The sequence below is a fragment of the Microtus ochrogaster genome, unplaced genomic scaffold, assembly GCF_000317375.1.
Source record: "Microtus ochrogaster isolate Prairie Vole_2 unplaced genomic scaffold, MicOch1.0 UNK120, whole genome shotgun sequence".
NCBI lineage: Eukaryota > Metazoa > Chordata > Mammalia > Rodentia > Cricetidae > Microtus > Microtus ochrogaster.
In genome coordinates, this window is record NW_004949218.1 from 230,117 (window position 1) to 242,962 (window position 12,846).

Sequence of the window (12,846 nt, forward strand, 5' to 3'; positions counted from 1 at the left end):
ATAGCTCACCTGTGTGGTGCCTACCAACAGGAATAAGGACCTGTGATAAGCCCCTAAAATTTATGTAAAGAGCCAGGTGTGGTGGCATGAAGCCAGCTGTGGTGACTTATGCTTAGAACGCCAGTGCCAGGGAGTTGGAGACAGAGGTAGCTCTTTGGGCTCACTGATCAGGCTGTTTAGCCTAATTGGTGAGTCCCAGGTTCCAATGAGAGACCTTGTCTCAAAAAGCACGGTGCATGGTTCCTAGTGAGGGACGAGACTTGAGGTTGGCTTCTGGATTCCACATCCACATGACAGATGTGCACATGATGTGGGAGACCCCTCTGCATGCTGTGAATACTATTGGTTAATTAATAAAGAAACTGCTTTGGGCCCTATAGTATAGCTATTGGGGAACAGAGCTGGTGAGGGGGGGGGACACTAAGCTGAATGCTGGGAGGAAGGAAGCAGAGTCAGAGAGACGCCATGTAGCCACCAGAGATGGACACCGGAACTTTACCCGGTAAGCCACAGCCATGTGGCAATACACAGATTAATAGAAATGGGTTAAATAAAAATAAGAGTTAGCCAATAAGAAGCTAGAGTTAATGGGCCAAGTAGTGATTTAGTTGATACAGTTTCTGTATGATTATTTCAGGGCTGAGCATCCGGGAAACACAAGCAGCCTCCTTACTACATGCACATACAACTATGCACACACACCCAACCCCCACAGGCAAAGCTGAAGTAAAATGACGTGATATTAAAGCATGACCACGGAGTCTGTGTCTATCACTTCTTCTCTCACTCACCATTCTCCAGACAGGCTATTGCTTCGCTCCGGAATGGGACAAGCTCTCTGATGGCTGCAAAATGAGAGAACATTTGCAAATAATACTTTTAAATCTCTTAAACATATGGGTTTTTAGCACGAATTTGATTTTCTATTACAGGTATTACAAGCAGTCCGAGGCAAGAATGCTGAGTCCAGCTGCCAATGCTTATCTCGATAAGGCAATAAAACCCTCCAAATGACCAGGGTTTCCAGTCTGAATAGTTTTCTCTCCTTTTAATGATGTTGTCCCAGTTTCAGTGAAATTGCAGAGGGTGGAGGCTTATGCCAAGTTGAGGATATTGATTTCTTCCCTCAGTACAGGGAAATGAACTCAGAGCCTCATGCACTCCAGGCAAGCGCTCTACCGTTGCACTGTGCCTCAAGCACAAAGCAGAGGATATTACTAAGGGTCTATAACATTCAGGAAACAGGAAAAATGGACTGGGAGGCTTCCCTGTTGTATCATTTGAGACACAGATAGTGAAGATCTAGTGGCAGATTTTCACGACCACCTGAAGGGCAGAGCAAACACTTATCCACATTTGATCCCATCTGAAGGGCACACAGGGGTGGAGCTAATTCAGAATGAATATAAAAGTCCATCAGTGGGAGAGTCAAAAAAAAAAAAAAAAAGGAAGGCTTCTTTGCTTCTCCTTTCTTTCTTTCTTTCTTTCTTTCTTTCTTTCTTTCTTTCTTTCTTTCTTTCGAGGCAGGGTTTCTTTGTGTAATAGCTCTGGCTGTCCTGGAATTCACTTCATAGAATAGACTGGCCTCAAACTCACCTGCCTCTGCCTCCCGAGTACTGGGATTAAAGGCATGCACCACCACTGCCTGGCAAAAAGGCAGGTCTTATGGGAAGATGCTTTTAAAAAGTGGACTCATGAAACTGGAAGAAAAGATGACTGAGCAGAGCTGAGCACTTGGTACAGACTGTTGAAACTAGAAACTCTGTGACAAAGGGTATGGCACAGGGCCTCCGAGAGCCTCAGGGCAGGGCACCAAGGACGGGGAGGTGTGTAATAGCCTGGAGTTTGTGAGGATCCTACCCAGATCAGTCGCCCTGCCTAGCCAAGATCACCCTGACTCTGGGCAATAGCAGGATAGCCAAGATGAGTCCTAGGGCTAAACCAGAATTGACAGTATTCAGATACCCTGAACCTTACCGATGACTCATTGCAATGAATATTTGCAGGTAAATTTGTTTGGCCAAAAAAATATACTGTGCGACACACTACAGTTTGAAAAGCCACTTCCATAAACAAATACGCGATGGAGAGGAGGGAAAGAAGGGGGAATGGAGCGCACATGCGTGGTGGAAAGAGGTGGAACTAGAGACGCAATGGCAGTGACGGCTGTGGGAAAAGGCCGAGGTGGACCGGAGAGCACATTGTTGCCAAGTAGGACACTCAGGGTGGGCAGCAGCCTGGAGCTCATTTGAGCACCATTACCCTGGCTCTGAGCAACGACAGGATGTCTAAGATGTAGAATGGTTCATTTTCTGAATTGGGCCTCCTCCAAAGATGTCCATAGTCCATGCTGCCCCCCCCCCCCGAGGACATGTTGGTATCTGTGGTTCGAGCTACAGTGGGGGCACATGCTGTGGTGTCCATGGTCCATATGGCCTCCTTATGTGTCCTGGGACTCACTGTGTAGCTGAGGATGGCCTTGAACTATTGATTAGTTGCCTCCACTCCCAGGTGCTAGAATTGCAGATGTGTGCCACCATATCCAGCTTCATTTCCTTGTTTTAAAAGTTACTACAGATGTGAGTTTGGGGAGCGCCCAAGTCGGCCTTTTCTGCCCACTCACATTGCACCGTGCTTTCTGAGCTGCTAGCTAACGCCCTGTCACCAGCCACCCACTTTCATGATCATCTACCGGGACCTCATAAGCCGTGATGAGCCATTCTCTGACATCTACAAGATGTGGCAAAGCACAGACAAGGAGTGACTGGAGGTGGCGGACCAGATGGTCAGTAGAGCAGAGGGTAGCGTCTGTGATTCATTCATTGACGGAAATGCTTCTGCCAAAGAGGAGGGCGAAGGCGCTGAAGCACAGTAGTCACCCGTGTTGATGTCATGAACCATCGCTTAGAAGAAACAGCTCTACCAAAGAGGCGACAAAAATCACAGCAAAGATTACACGAAATCACTCAAAGGAACTGCAGAACCGATTAAGCACATCCTTGCTGATTTCAGTAACCACCATTTTTTATTGGTGAAAACATGCGTCCAGATGGCATGGTTGCCCTTCTAGAGGGCGTGTGAAGATGATGTGACAGTATTCAAAATTTTCTTGCCCAGCCATGGGGGCACGTGCCTTTTATCTCAGAACTCGGGAGGCGGAGGCAAGTGATCTCTGTGAGGTCGAGGCCAGCCTGGTCCATAGAGAGAGTTCCAGGACAGGCGCCAAAGCTACAGAGAAACCCTCTTTCGATTAAAAAAAAAATGTTCTGAGTAGGTTGTTAAATCTTATTCCTCCAAACGGCACTGATTAATTTTAGTGATCGATGAAATTGGCAAGGAGAATTGACCAGAAAACAGAATTGAAGTTGCGAAGAAGCCATGTTTCCAGTGTCCTCAGATACTCAGGCTGTTTTTAGAACTTCCATGCCTACAATCTCGGCAAGCAAGAGATACAGAAAAAACGCGACTCCCTATACTTAAGAAACAAGTCCCAGAATCCCACCGGGACTCCAAATCCCAGAAACCCACGCAGCAAATCATCCAGGAAGCATAGCCGACTAGCCGCGGACGCGACCAAGTACAAGAATGGGGGGATCAATCCTGAGCGTGTGTGCCCTATAGGTTTTTCCATAGGGATATTTCCGTTTAAAAGCTTCATTTTAGAATTTATAGTGAAATTCGAAGAGCTTCCCATTTGAGAGCGTCTGGCGGTAGGCCGGCGGATCCCGTTCCCTCCCCCGTGAGTATGAGCGCGCCGGGCTCTGCAGCTCCGGCGCCCGCCCTGCCGCGGAATGCGGCCTCGGGAGCGAGCGTAGTGGGAGGAGCCGCGGCGGGAGGCGTGTTGTGCAGCGCGGCGGGAGGAGCGTCGGGGTGCGGGCTGTGGCGGCGAGGCGCCCCTTCGCTCAGCGCCGCGGGCTAGGCGGGCAGGTCGGCCAGGCGGGCGGCCACGGCTTCCCGACAGGCTCGGGCGGCCAAGTCCCTCGCGGCGTCCGGCACTGCCCCGGCCCCCTCGGCCTCCGGCGGCGAGGCGGGGGAGTGAGGAGATGCCGACCCAGAGGGACAGCAGCACCATGTCCCACACAGTTGCGGGCGGCGGCGGCGGGGACCATTCCCACCAGGTCCGGGTGAAAGCCTACTACCGCGGGTGAGTGGCCGCGCGGGGCGTGGGCGGCCTCGGCCCGGGTTGGCGGCAAGGGTGTTAGCGATGGGGCTCGAGCGATCCCGGGGGCGGCGAGGGGCGCGGTTGGTGGCACCCGGGACCAATGAGTGTAGGTCGCCAAGGAGTCGGCGGCGGAGAAGAGTAGGTGCAACCGGAGGGGAGAACAAATCAGCTGACCGGGAGATTTGCAACTGTGTCGGGACTGGGTGGATTGAGGATTTCGAGGGAACCTTCTGTTCACCGGCTGCTATCGTTTCGGAAGCCTGAACTGCTCCAGTTAGCTGGCTCTTCCCATTACCGACAGGCCTGAAGCCTTCGGATTTTGAAATCAGATTTGTATCTGTCCTTCGCAGTGGGAGAGTTCCTGAAGTGAATCTGGACTACGGTCATCCAGCCAGTATAGGAGATAAACTTAGTACTGAAGTCGATGCTTTTTTAAAGGATGTGCACCGGCTCCTTAGATAAGGTCAGAATTAAGTGGGAAATGTGCTGGTCCACATTTCGGAAGCGCTGAGTTAGGGCGAGGTATCTAAAGGCGAGAAGACAGAGCTTTAAATCCTGTGAGCGTTACTCACTTGATTACCAAACGTTCAAACTAACGTGGCTACCAGAAGTAATTCAGTTCTGAGATCACTGTGTCAAATAATTTTCTAGTGTGTCTTGTAAAGCTCTTCCCTTCCTTGAGATCATTTCGGAGCACTGGTGAGGTGAAAGGTTAGCGTGGACATGGAGACTGGAGAGTAGGGATTCACAGAAAGCCCAACTGCTTGTCTAGGCAGAACTAAATTGCTTTTGCAAATTTCAAGTACCACATGGTTCGAAGTGCTGTGCGTGCCTGTACATTCCTGAGGGTCAGTGAGGATAGCAGACCTTCAGGTCGCTCTCTCTTCATTTCAAAGAGAACTGGAGCTCCACATGCCTTCCTGCTTCCTTGGAAGGCCTTAGGCTTGTTATCTTTCAGCCTCGGTAAGGTCGACTGACTTCAGGACTAATTTGTAGGACTTACAGTAGACGTTGTTTTTCTTAAAGCATGGGTAATAGAGCTTTTGACTTTAAAACAATCCCCCCCCCCCATAACATTTTTCTCTACGTTTTCTTTGAATTTTTTGAGAAGTTGGTAGTTTCCATAATAACTGCTTTAGCCGTTTTGGTTCATGGTCACCATGAACAAACTTTGCAAGATTGAAAGAACCACAGCCCCCCCCCCCCTTCCAAGAACAAACCCTACAACTTTCTGATAATTTGAGAGATATTTTACTTTAGAACACTGGTTCTCATCCTTCCTAATGCTGTGGCCCTTTAATACAGTTCTTCATTTGGTGATCCCCAACCATACAGTTATATTCATTGCTCCTTCGCAACTTTAATTTTTCTATTGTTATGCATTGTAATGTAAACATCTGTGTTTTCTGATGGTCTCATATAACCCCTGTGAAAGGGTCCTGTAGCCTTCAAAGGGGTTGTGATTCACAGGTTTAAAGTGTGTTCTATTTTCAAAGTTAGCAGCCCATGGCTCTTAGGTGTAGAGGGTGAAATGCAGTGGATTTTAAGGGAATTGTCTGATTATTGATAGGGTAACAAACTAGAGTCAGTATGAATCCATGCTCATAATAGGAAAGTACACGTTGTATACAGGTGCAGAATAAAGCGTGGCTTTCCCCTCTGTCTCCACGGGCTCTACTGTTGATGGTTAATTTGTGGTTCTTCTGAAGGTTGCATTTATTGTTCTAAAAGTTGCATTTATGGGTCTGGAGAGCTGGCTCACCCACTAAGAGCACTTGCTGTTCTTCCAGAGGACCCAAATTAGGTTTGAAGTGCCTTTTTGTTTATTTATTTTTTAAATAATTTATTTAATTCTGTGTACATTGGTGTGACAGTGTCAGATCCTCTGAAGCTGGAGTTATAGACATTTGTGAGCTGCCATGTGAGTGCTGGGAATTGAACCCTGATCCTCTGGAATGGTAGCCAGCGCTCTTAAACGCTGAGCCATTTCTCCAGCTCCGGGTGTGAAGTATCTTCATTAGGTGGCTCTCAATTTTCTGTAACTGTAGTTCTGTTGGACCCACTACCCTGTTCTGGCCACTGTGGCACCCCCATACACGTGACACACTTGTACATAAATAGAAATAAATTGCCAGAAAGTTGTATTTATGTTTTTTGAAGTATCATCTCTAGATAGCATTTGTTGATTACTTCCACTGAAAGATGAAAATTATAGTGTATGTAATTCTTATACTGTATACATCCTGTCTCCTGTGTATCTCAGATTTCGGTTGTTTAGCTATTGTTTTTAGTTTTTTACTTACTATACTTAGCCACAGTGACTCAGTGAAAGAGGAGGGGATTAATGCTTTTTCATTTTCCCTGTATTTTTAATAGTTTGACAAGTGCAAATAGGTATATCATGTAAATAATGTCCAGTATTTCTTTGGAAAGAAGTCAGTGTGTTGAACTCTTGAAATACAGGTATTCTGTAGGGATTTTCTTATTTATTGCTCCAATTATTTAAAAAAGAAAACACGAAAGTATGCATATGTGATTTTTCTGTTTAAAATTTCTTGAAGACATTCTAACTAATATCTTTTAAAATTTAAGAAGTTTTACTGAGGAAAGACACAAATAACTACATGCCATTAGTGCTTCATAGTCAACAGAAACGCCCTCCAAGCCTCCTCTAAGGACAACCTCAGTGCTCTAAACTGTACCATTTTCTGTTCTCTGAGTCAGCCATTAAGATTATATGTTTATTAACAATAATCTAAACTGGTGATTATTATTCCAGCCAGCTGCTTATTAACGTTGATGAGACAAAGATGAATCACTAGCAAGGATAGTTAATAAATAAGTTGATAACAATCTCATACATGATTAGAAAGTGGACTCCCCTTCCCTTATATTGGGAAATAAAAGAGGCCTTGCATTTGAAAAATGTTTTTTGGGCTGGGATACACTACCTGGTTGGTGCAGTGCTTTCCTAGTATGCCTGAGGCCATAGGGTGCATCCCCAGCTGCATAAACCTGCTGTGTGGGACTTTGGAACCCCGGAACCCCACCACTTAAGAGGTAGATGTGGGAGGATCAGAAGAGTGAGGTTGTCCTTGCTGCATACTGCATTTGGGACCAGACTGGGTTACACGGGATTTTGTCTCAGCAACAAAAACTACCCCCGAAGAAAACCGTCTTTTCATTAGCTTTTTCGAAAGGCCGTATTCCTCCTAACAGGGCTACTTCCCAGTGAAGGCTGAACCTTCGAATGTGTTCAGTGGGTGAATAACCCTCTCCTTTCAAGTGTGCATGTAGTGTACTTAGTCTGTTAAACTTGATTTTGACGGAAAGTGTTTCCTTTTAGAAGAAGCATGCAATTTGAGTTTTTTCAGTTTTTAAAGTAGATTTTTCTAGTTTTTAAAAGCACTGACAGTCTGGTTTGACTGGAGACCAACTAAGAGTGCCTGTCTCGTGGTCTGAACCCCTTTTTCCCCAACATGGAAACTCTTGCCGGTGGCCCTTTTCAGTTGTTAGGTAGTGCTGTTGGAGGAAGAGAAACAGGTTTTTTTGGTTGGTGATAGACTGCCATTGTGTGCTGATTCTTATGTAAAGGTACTTGTGGGAGAGAATTTAACCAGGTAACGACTGGGCTCGGGCTGCTCATTGTTTACACTGTATGTGTACAGGACTTGCAGAAAGCTGTGGTTGTTGTTTTTGAGCTGTTGTTCCTTCAGTGCACACCAGCTGTTTTTGGCCGTGCAGGGGATCATACCCGCTCTTGCAGCCGCCCTCCTGCCGAGTTATGTCCACAGCTCCGGTTTGACTCTGCACATTTGGAATGTAGAGCTGTTTGCATTTTTCTCCCCTTACAGTGAACGAGCCCCGTCAGGTCTTGTTTTTAAGAGTATTGCAAAATTATTTTAGCTGTGTACTTTTGGGCATTGAAGCTGAGGATGTAGTTCAGCTGGTGGATTTCTTGCCCAGTGTGCACAAAGACCTAGGTTTGATCCAAGCACTACATTAAACCAAGTGTGGGCCGGGCGGTGGTGGCGCACGCCTTTAATCCCAGCACTTGGGAGGCAGAGGCAGGTGGATCTCTGTGAGTTCTAGGCCAGCCTGGTCTACAAGAGCTAGTCCCAGGACAGGCTCCAAAACCACAGAGAAACCCTGTCTGGGAAAAAAAAAACCAAGTGTGGTTGTGCCTGCCTGTAATCCTGGTATTTAGGAGATAGAAGCAGGAGACTTGGAAAGACTTGTCAAATTCATCCTTGGCTACATAGTAACAGTTTGGACCGTATAAGACCCTGTCTCAAAAAACGAAAGAGTTGGGAATGGTAGAGTGGGAGCCAGATCCATGGGGCAGCTGACCCATAGCTTGGCCAAAAAGAGAAGAACCCACAGAAATCTTGAGTTTGGTGACACTGAGATGAGTGACTTGTTGGTGCTGGGGAGCTGGGGGAATTAGCGAGGCCCGAGAAGCACGCGCACACTGAAGGGCTGAAGAAGAAACAGAAAAAAGCAACTGTTTAGGAAATTCTCCCCAGAGGGAGACATACGTTCCTCCTTCCCTTCTCTTCCCCTTCTTGGGCGAGTTCTAGTCTGGGCAGTTGGCTGGCCTAGAACTCACTGCTAACCCAGGCTGTGACACCTAAGTGCTGGGATGACAAGGTGATTGGTAACACATTTCCCTGTGTGTTCTCTCTCCTTCTTTCCCTCCCTCTCTCCCTTCCCTTCTTCCCTCTCTCTTCTTATACAGGGTCCCCACTTGGCATATAGCTTACTCTTTAGGAGAGGGTGACTGAGCTTCTGGTTTTCCTGCATCTCTTTTGAGATGGAAAAGCAGGTGTGTGCCACCACACCCCGCTTTTATGACAAGCTGGTGCTCTAACCCAGGCGCTCATGCATACCATGCAACCATTTCACCAAACTTAGCCGGTTTTCCAACCTATTTTTCCTTCTAATTTGTTGATGGGGCATTGACATTTTATTAGTAAAGTTGCCGGGCATCTCTCAGTTTTTCGTTTATCTGTAGGTTTTTCATTTTGTGTAATTAAATCTTTTTCCTCCTTTATATGTGCCTTCCTGGTTTGTTGCCTTAAGTAGATGCCTTTCTCATTTACAGGTGGTCTACAGTTTTGCTCGTGCAGGTTTGAAGCAGTCACCTTCTCAGTACTTTATTTTGGGGTATACTCATTAGTAGTTTTCTGATACAACTTATGTTTTAAAATCCTACTAGCGTTTTTTGTAAGAGGTCTTTCATTGTTGGTTTGGAGTAAGTGTTACTGTATTTCTCAAAATGTGCACAGATAACTGTCTATTCTCCGCCGCTGATTTGGAGAGAGATCTGTTTAGTATATAACACAACTTGATTATTACAGGATATAGTTTGATTGTGTTGGTAAGTCTTATTTATTTAATCTTCTATTCCCAGGGTTTTGTTTTGGTTGAATATTGTGTATTTTACCAAGAAGTTCTTTCTTTCACAAATGAGAGCTTTGTTTCCTCTTATTTTGCATTGCTGTGACCAAAATAATCTGACCTTAAGGAAGATGTTGTTTAGCTCATGGTCTCAAAGGGTCAGTCTTGGCCCCATGCACTCAAGTATGACATCAGGGTGGCAGATGCTCAAGGCAGAGGGCAGCTGCTGACTTTACAGTGGACCAAGAAGCAGAGAGCAAGACTGGAGGTGATATGTGAGTTCGAGACCAGCCTGGTCTACAGAGCTAGTTCCAGGACAGGCTCCAAAGCCACAGAGAAACCCTGTCTCGAAAAAAAAAAAAAAAGACTGGAGGTGATGAACTGTCACACAGGCCTCGCTGTGTAACCTACTTCTTGGCGGGGCCTCACCTTCAGTGTTTCCAGCAAAATAGTGCTTGTATGTGTGTACTAAACATTCAGACAGCGAGCCTGTGAGGGACATTGCACACTTATTGTATCCTTTTTTAATTTTATTATTTTAATTGGAGTCTTGCTGTGTTGCCTTGACTGTAGCATTTCCAGCCTTGAGTAATTCTCTTGCCTCAACTTCCCTAGCACCTGGAATTACAGGGTGTGACACTGTGCTCCTAAATGGTTCACTTTTGAGTTTTGGAGGAGCACACACTGATATCCCTGTCAAGTAGTACCACTCCTAATGACAGCACATTTAAATATGTGAGCCCATGGGGGTCAGTTCTATTTAAAACACTGCATCCATCGACAGAGCAGTTGGCCGTCACACTAGCTGTCTGGAAGTCTTCTTTCCACACACCCTGACAGTGTTCCTTGTTGCTTTTTTTTTTAATTTATTGCTGTTTTGTTTCGTTTGTTTTTTTGAAACAAGGTTTCTCTTTGTAGCCCTGTCTGTCCTGGAACTCACTCTGAAGACAGGCTGGCTTTGAACTCACAGAGATCCACCTTCCTCTGCCTTTTGGATGCTGGGTAATTTATTTTTATTTTATGTGTGGTAGTGTTTTGCCTAGATGAGCCCATGGAGGTCAGAAGAGGTTGTCAGATCCCCTGGAACTGGAGTTTGGGATGGTTGTGAGCCGCCTTGTGCATACTGATGAGGACCTCTGGAAGATCAACAAGTGTTCTTCACCTCTGAGCCAGGCTGCTTGTTTTCGTGATGGTGGCCATGCTAACTGGGATGTCTGAGATCTCAAAATAGTTTTCATTTTCCTGATGGCTAAGCATGCTGTACACTTTCCATGAACTTATTAGTCATTTTGATTTCTTCTGAGAACTGTCCGTTCAGTTCATTAGCCCTTTTATTGATGGGGTGATTTTCTTGAAGTTTATTTTATGTTGTTTCTTACATACTCTAGATATTACTCTCCTGCCCAATGTGTTGTCAGCAAACAGCGAAGCTGTTTTTCCCCCATTCCGTGGGCTGTTTTTACTCTGGTGATTGTTTCCTTTGCTAAAGAGGTCTTTAATTTCATGTGTCCCTGCCTGTCATTCTTGGGATTATTCCTGTGTTACTGGTATCTGATTCAGAAAGTCCTTTCATTTCCTATATTTTGAAGTCCTTTTCTGTAGCATTTTCAGAGTTTCAAGTCCGCTATTAAGGTATTTCATTCATTTTGAATTAATTTAGAAATGGTTACATTTATTTTTGTTTGTGTAGCACATGGGGGGCACACATGCTGTATAGTGGATGTGTGGAGGTCAGCAGACAGCTTTTAGGAGTTGGTTCTCTTTACCATGTGGGTTCTGAGGATCGAATTCAGGCCATTAGGCTTTGCAGCAAGCACTTTTACTTACTGAACCATCTCACTGGCCCCCATTTTCAATTGATTTTTATGCAGAATTACAGATAGGGATTTTACTTTAGTTTTCTACTATGTACTATATATTACTGTATACTAAATGTAGAAATCTAATTTTCCCAGCACCATTTTAAAAATTTTATTTTTAAATTAAACTATAGTTACATCGTTACCCCCTTTCTTTACTCCCTCCAACCACTACTGTTTTCCTCAACTCTTGCTCCTTCTCAAATCCGTGATCTATTTTCTTTGTTACTGTTGCACACACACATACTCTTATGCACACATGCATGTACAGATATGTGTGTATATAAATGCATAAACATAGAAATAGAACGTGCTGGATCTGTCTAGTGTTATTCGTATAAATATGGTTTCAGGACTGACTGCTTTGTTTTGGATGACCAATCATCCTTGGGAAAACTTAATTTCTCCTCTCTCAGCCGTCCTTAATTGCCTGAAGTTCTTTGTCTGGGGTGGGTTCAGGTAAGATATCACTCTTCCACGTGAGCATGTCTGTTGTGGTGTCCTTTAGGACTTGTTTGGTCAGCCATATTATCTGAGGTATAACGGGTTTAGCATCCCTGTCATGTCTAGGAAGCAGTTTCACAGCAGTTCCTGGTCCTCTGGACCTTAGAATCTTTCCATCTCCTCTTCTGTGGTGTTCTTCAGCCTTAGGCCCAGAACCATTTGTTAAAGAGGCTATCCTTTTTCTAATGTGTGTTTTTGACGCTTTGGTCAAGAATTAGGTGGCAATTGTTGTATGAACTTGTCTTTATTGTGTTCGCTGATCTGCCTGTCTGTTTTTGTTACCATGACTCTAGTTTATAACTTAGAGATCCGGCACTTTGATACCTCTGTCGTCACTCTTTTTTTTTTTTTTTATAGTTACATGTCTTTGTGCTTCTAATACCATTTTTTTTCTTTTTTTTCTGTCGTCACTCTTTCTGCTTAGGAATTTTGTGATCCCATATGAATTTCAGTATTGTTATTTCTAGTTGTGTGAAGAAATGTTACTGGAATTTGATGGGAATTTACTGAACCTGGAGGTTATTTTTGGTAAATAGCCAGTCATCTTCTCATTATTAATTCTACCAGCCCATGAATGGAAGGCCTTTCTATTGTTCTCACGCCATCTCCAGTGCCTTAGTCTTTGCTGGAGAAATCTTTCACTTCCTTGGTTAAAATTATTTTTAGGATTATTTATTTATATATTTATTTAGAAACTACTATGAATGGGATTTCTTTTTTTTTCCCAACTTATTTCTGCTCAAGTTCACTGGTATGTAGAAAAACTACTGACTTTTTTTTTTTAAATCCTACTACTTATAGTAGAAGCGCTACAATGGATATGATTTTGACTTTCTGCTTTCCTGTTTGTGTCAGTTTTTTTTTTCTTTGGTTTTTCGAGACAGGGTTTCTCTGTGTTTTTTTGGAGCCTGTCCTGGAACT

General features: G+C 44.7%; 1 protein-coding gene across 1 annotated transcript in view; it reads left to right on the top strand.

The window, feature by feature from the left end:
* The first annotated feature begins 3,815 nt into the window (after window positions 1-3,815).
* Window positions 3,816-12,846, top strand: part of Prkci (protein kinase C iota) — a 57,785-nt gene continuing 48,754 nt past the window's right edge. The window contains exon 1 of the mRNA XM_005371677.2: window positions 3,816-4,144. Within this exon, the coding sequence (XP_005371734.1) occupies window positions 4,044-4,144 (101 nt within the window). The 5' untranslated portion in view covers window positions 3,816-4,043. The remainder of the gene's footprint in view (window positions 4,145-12,846) is intronic.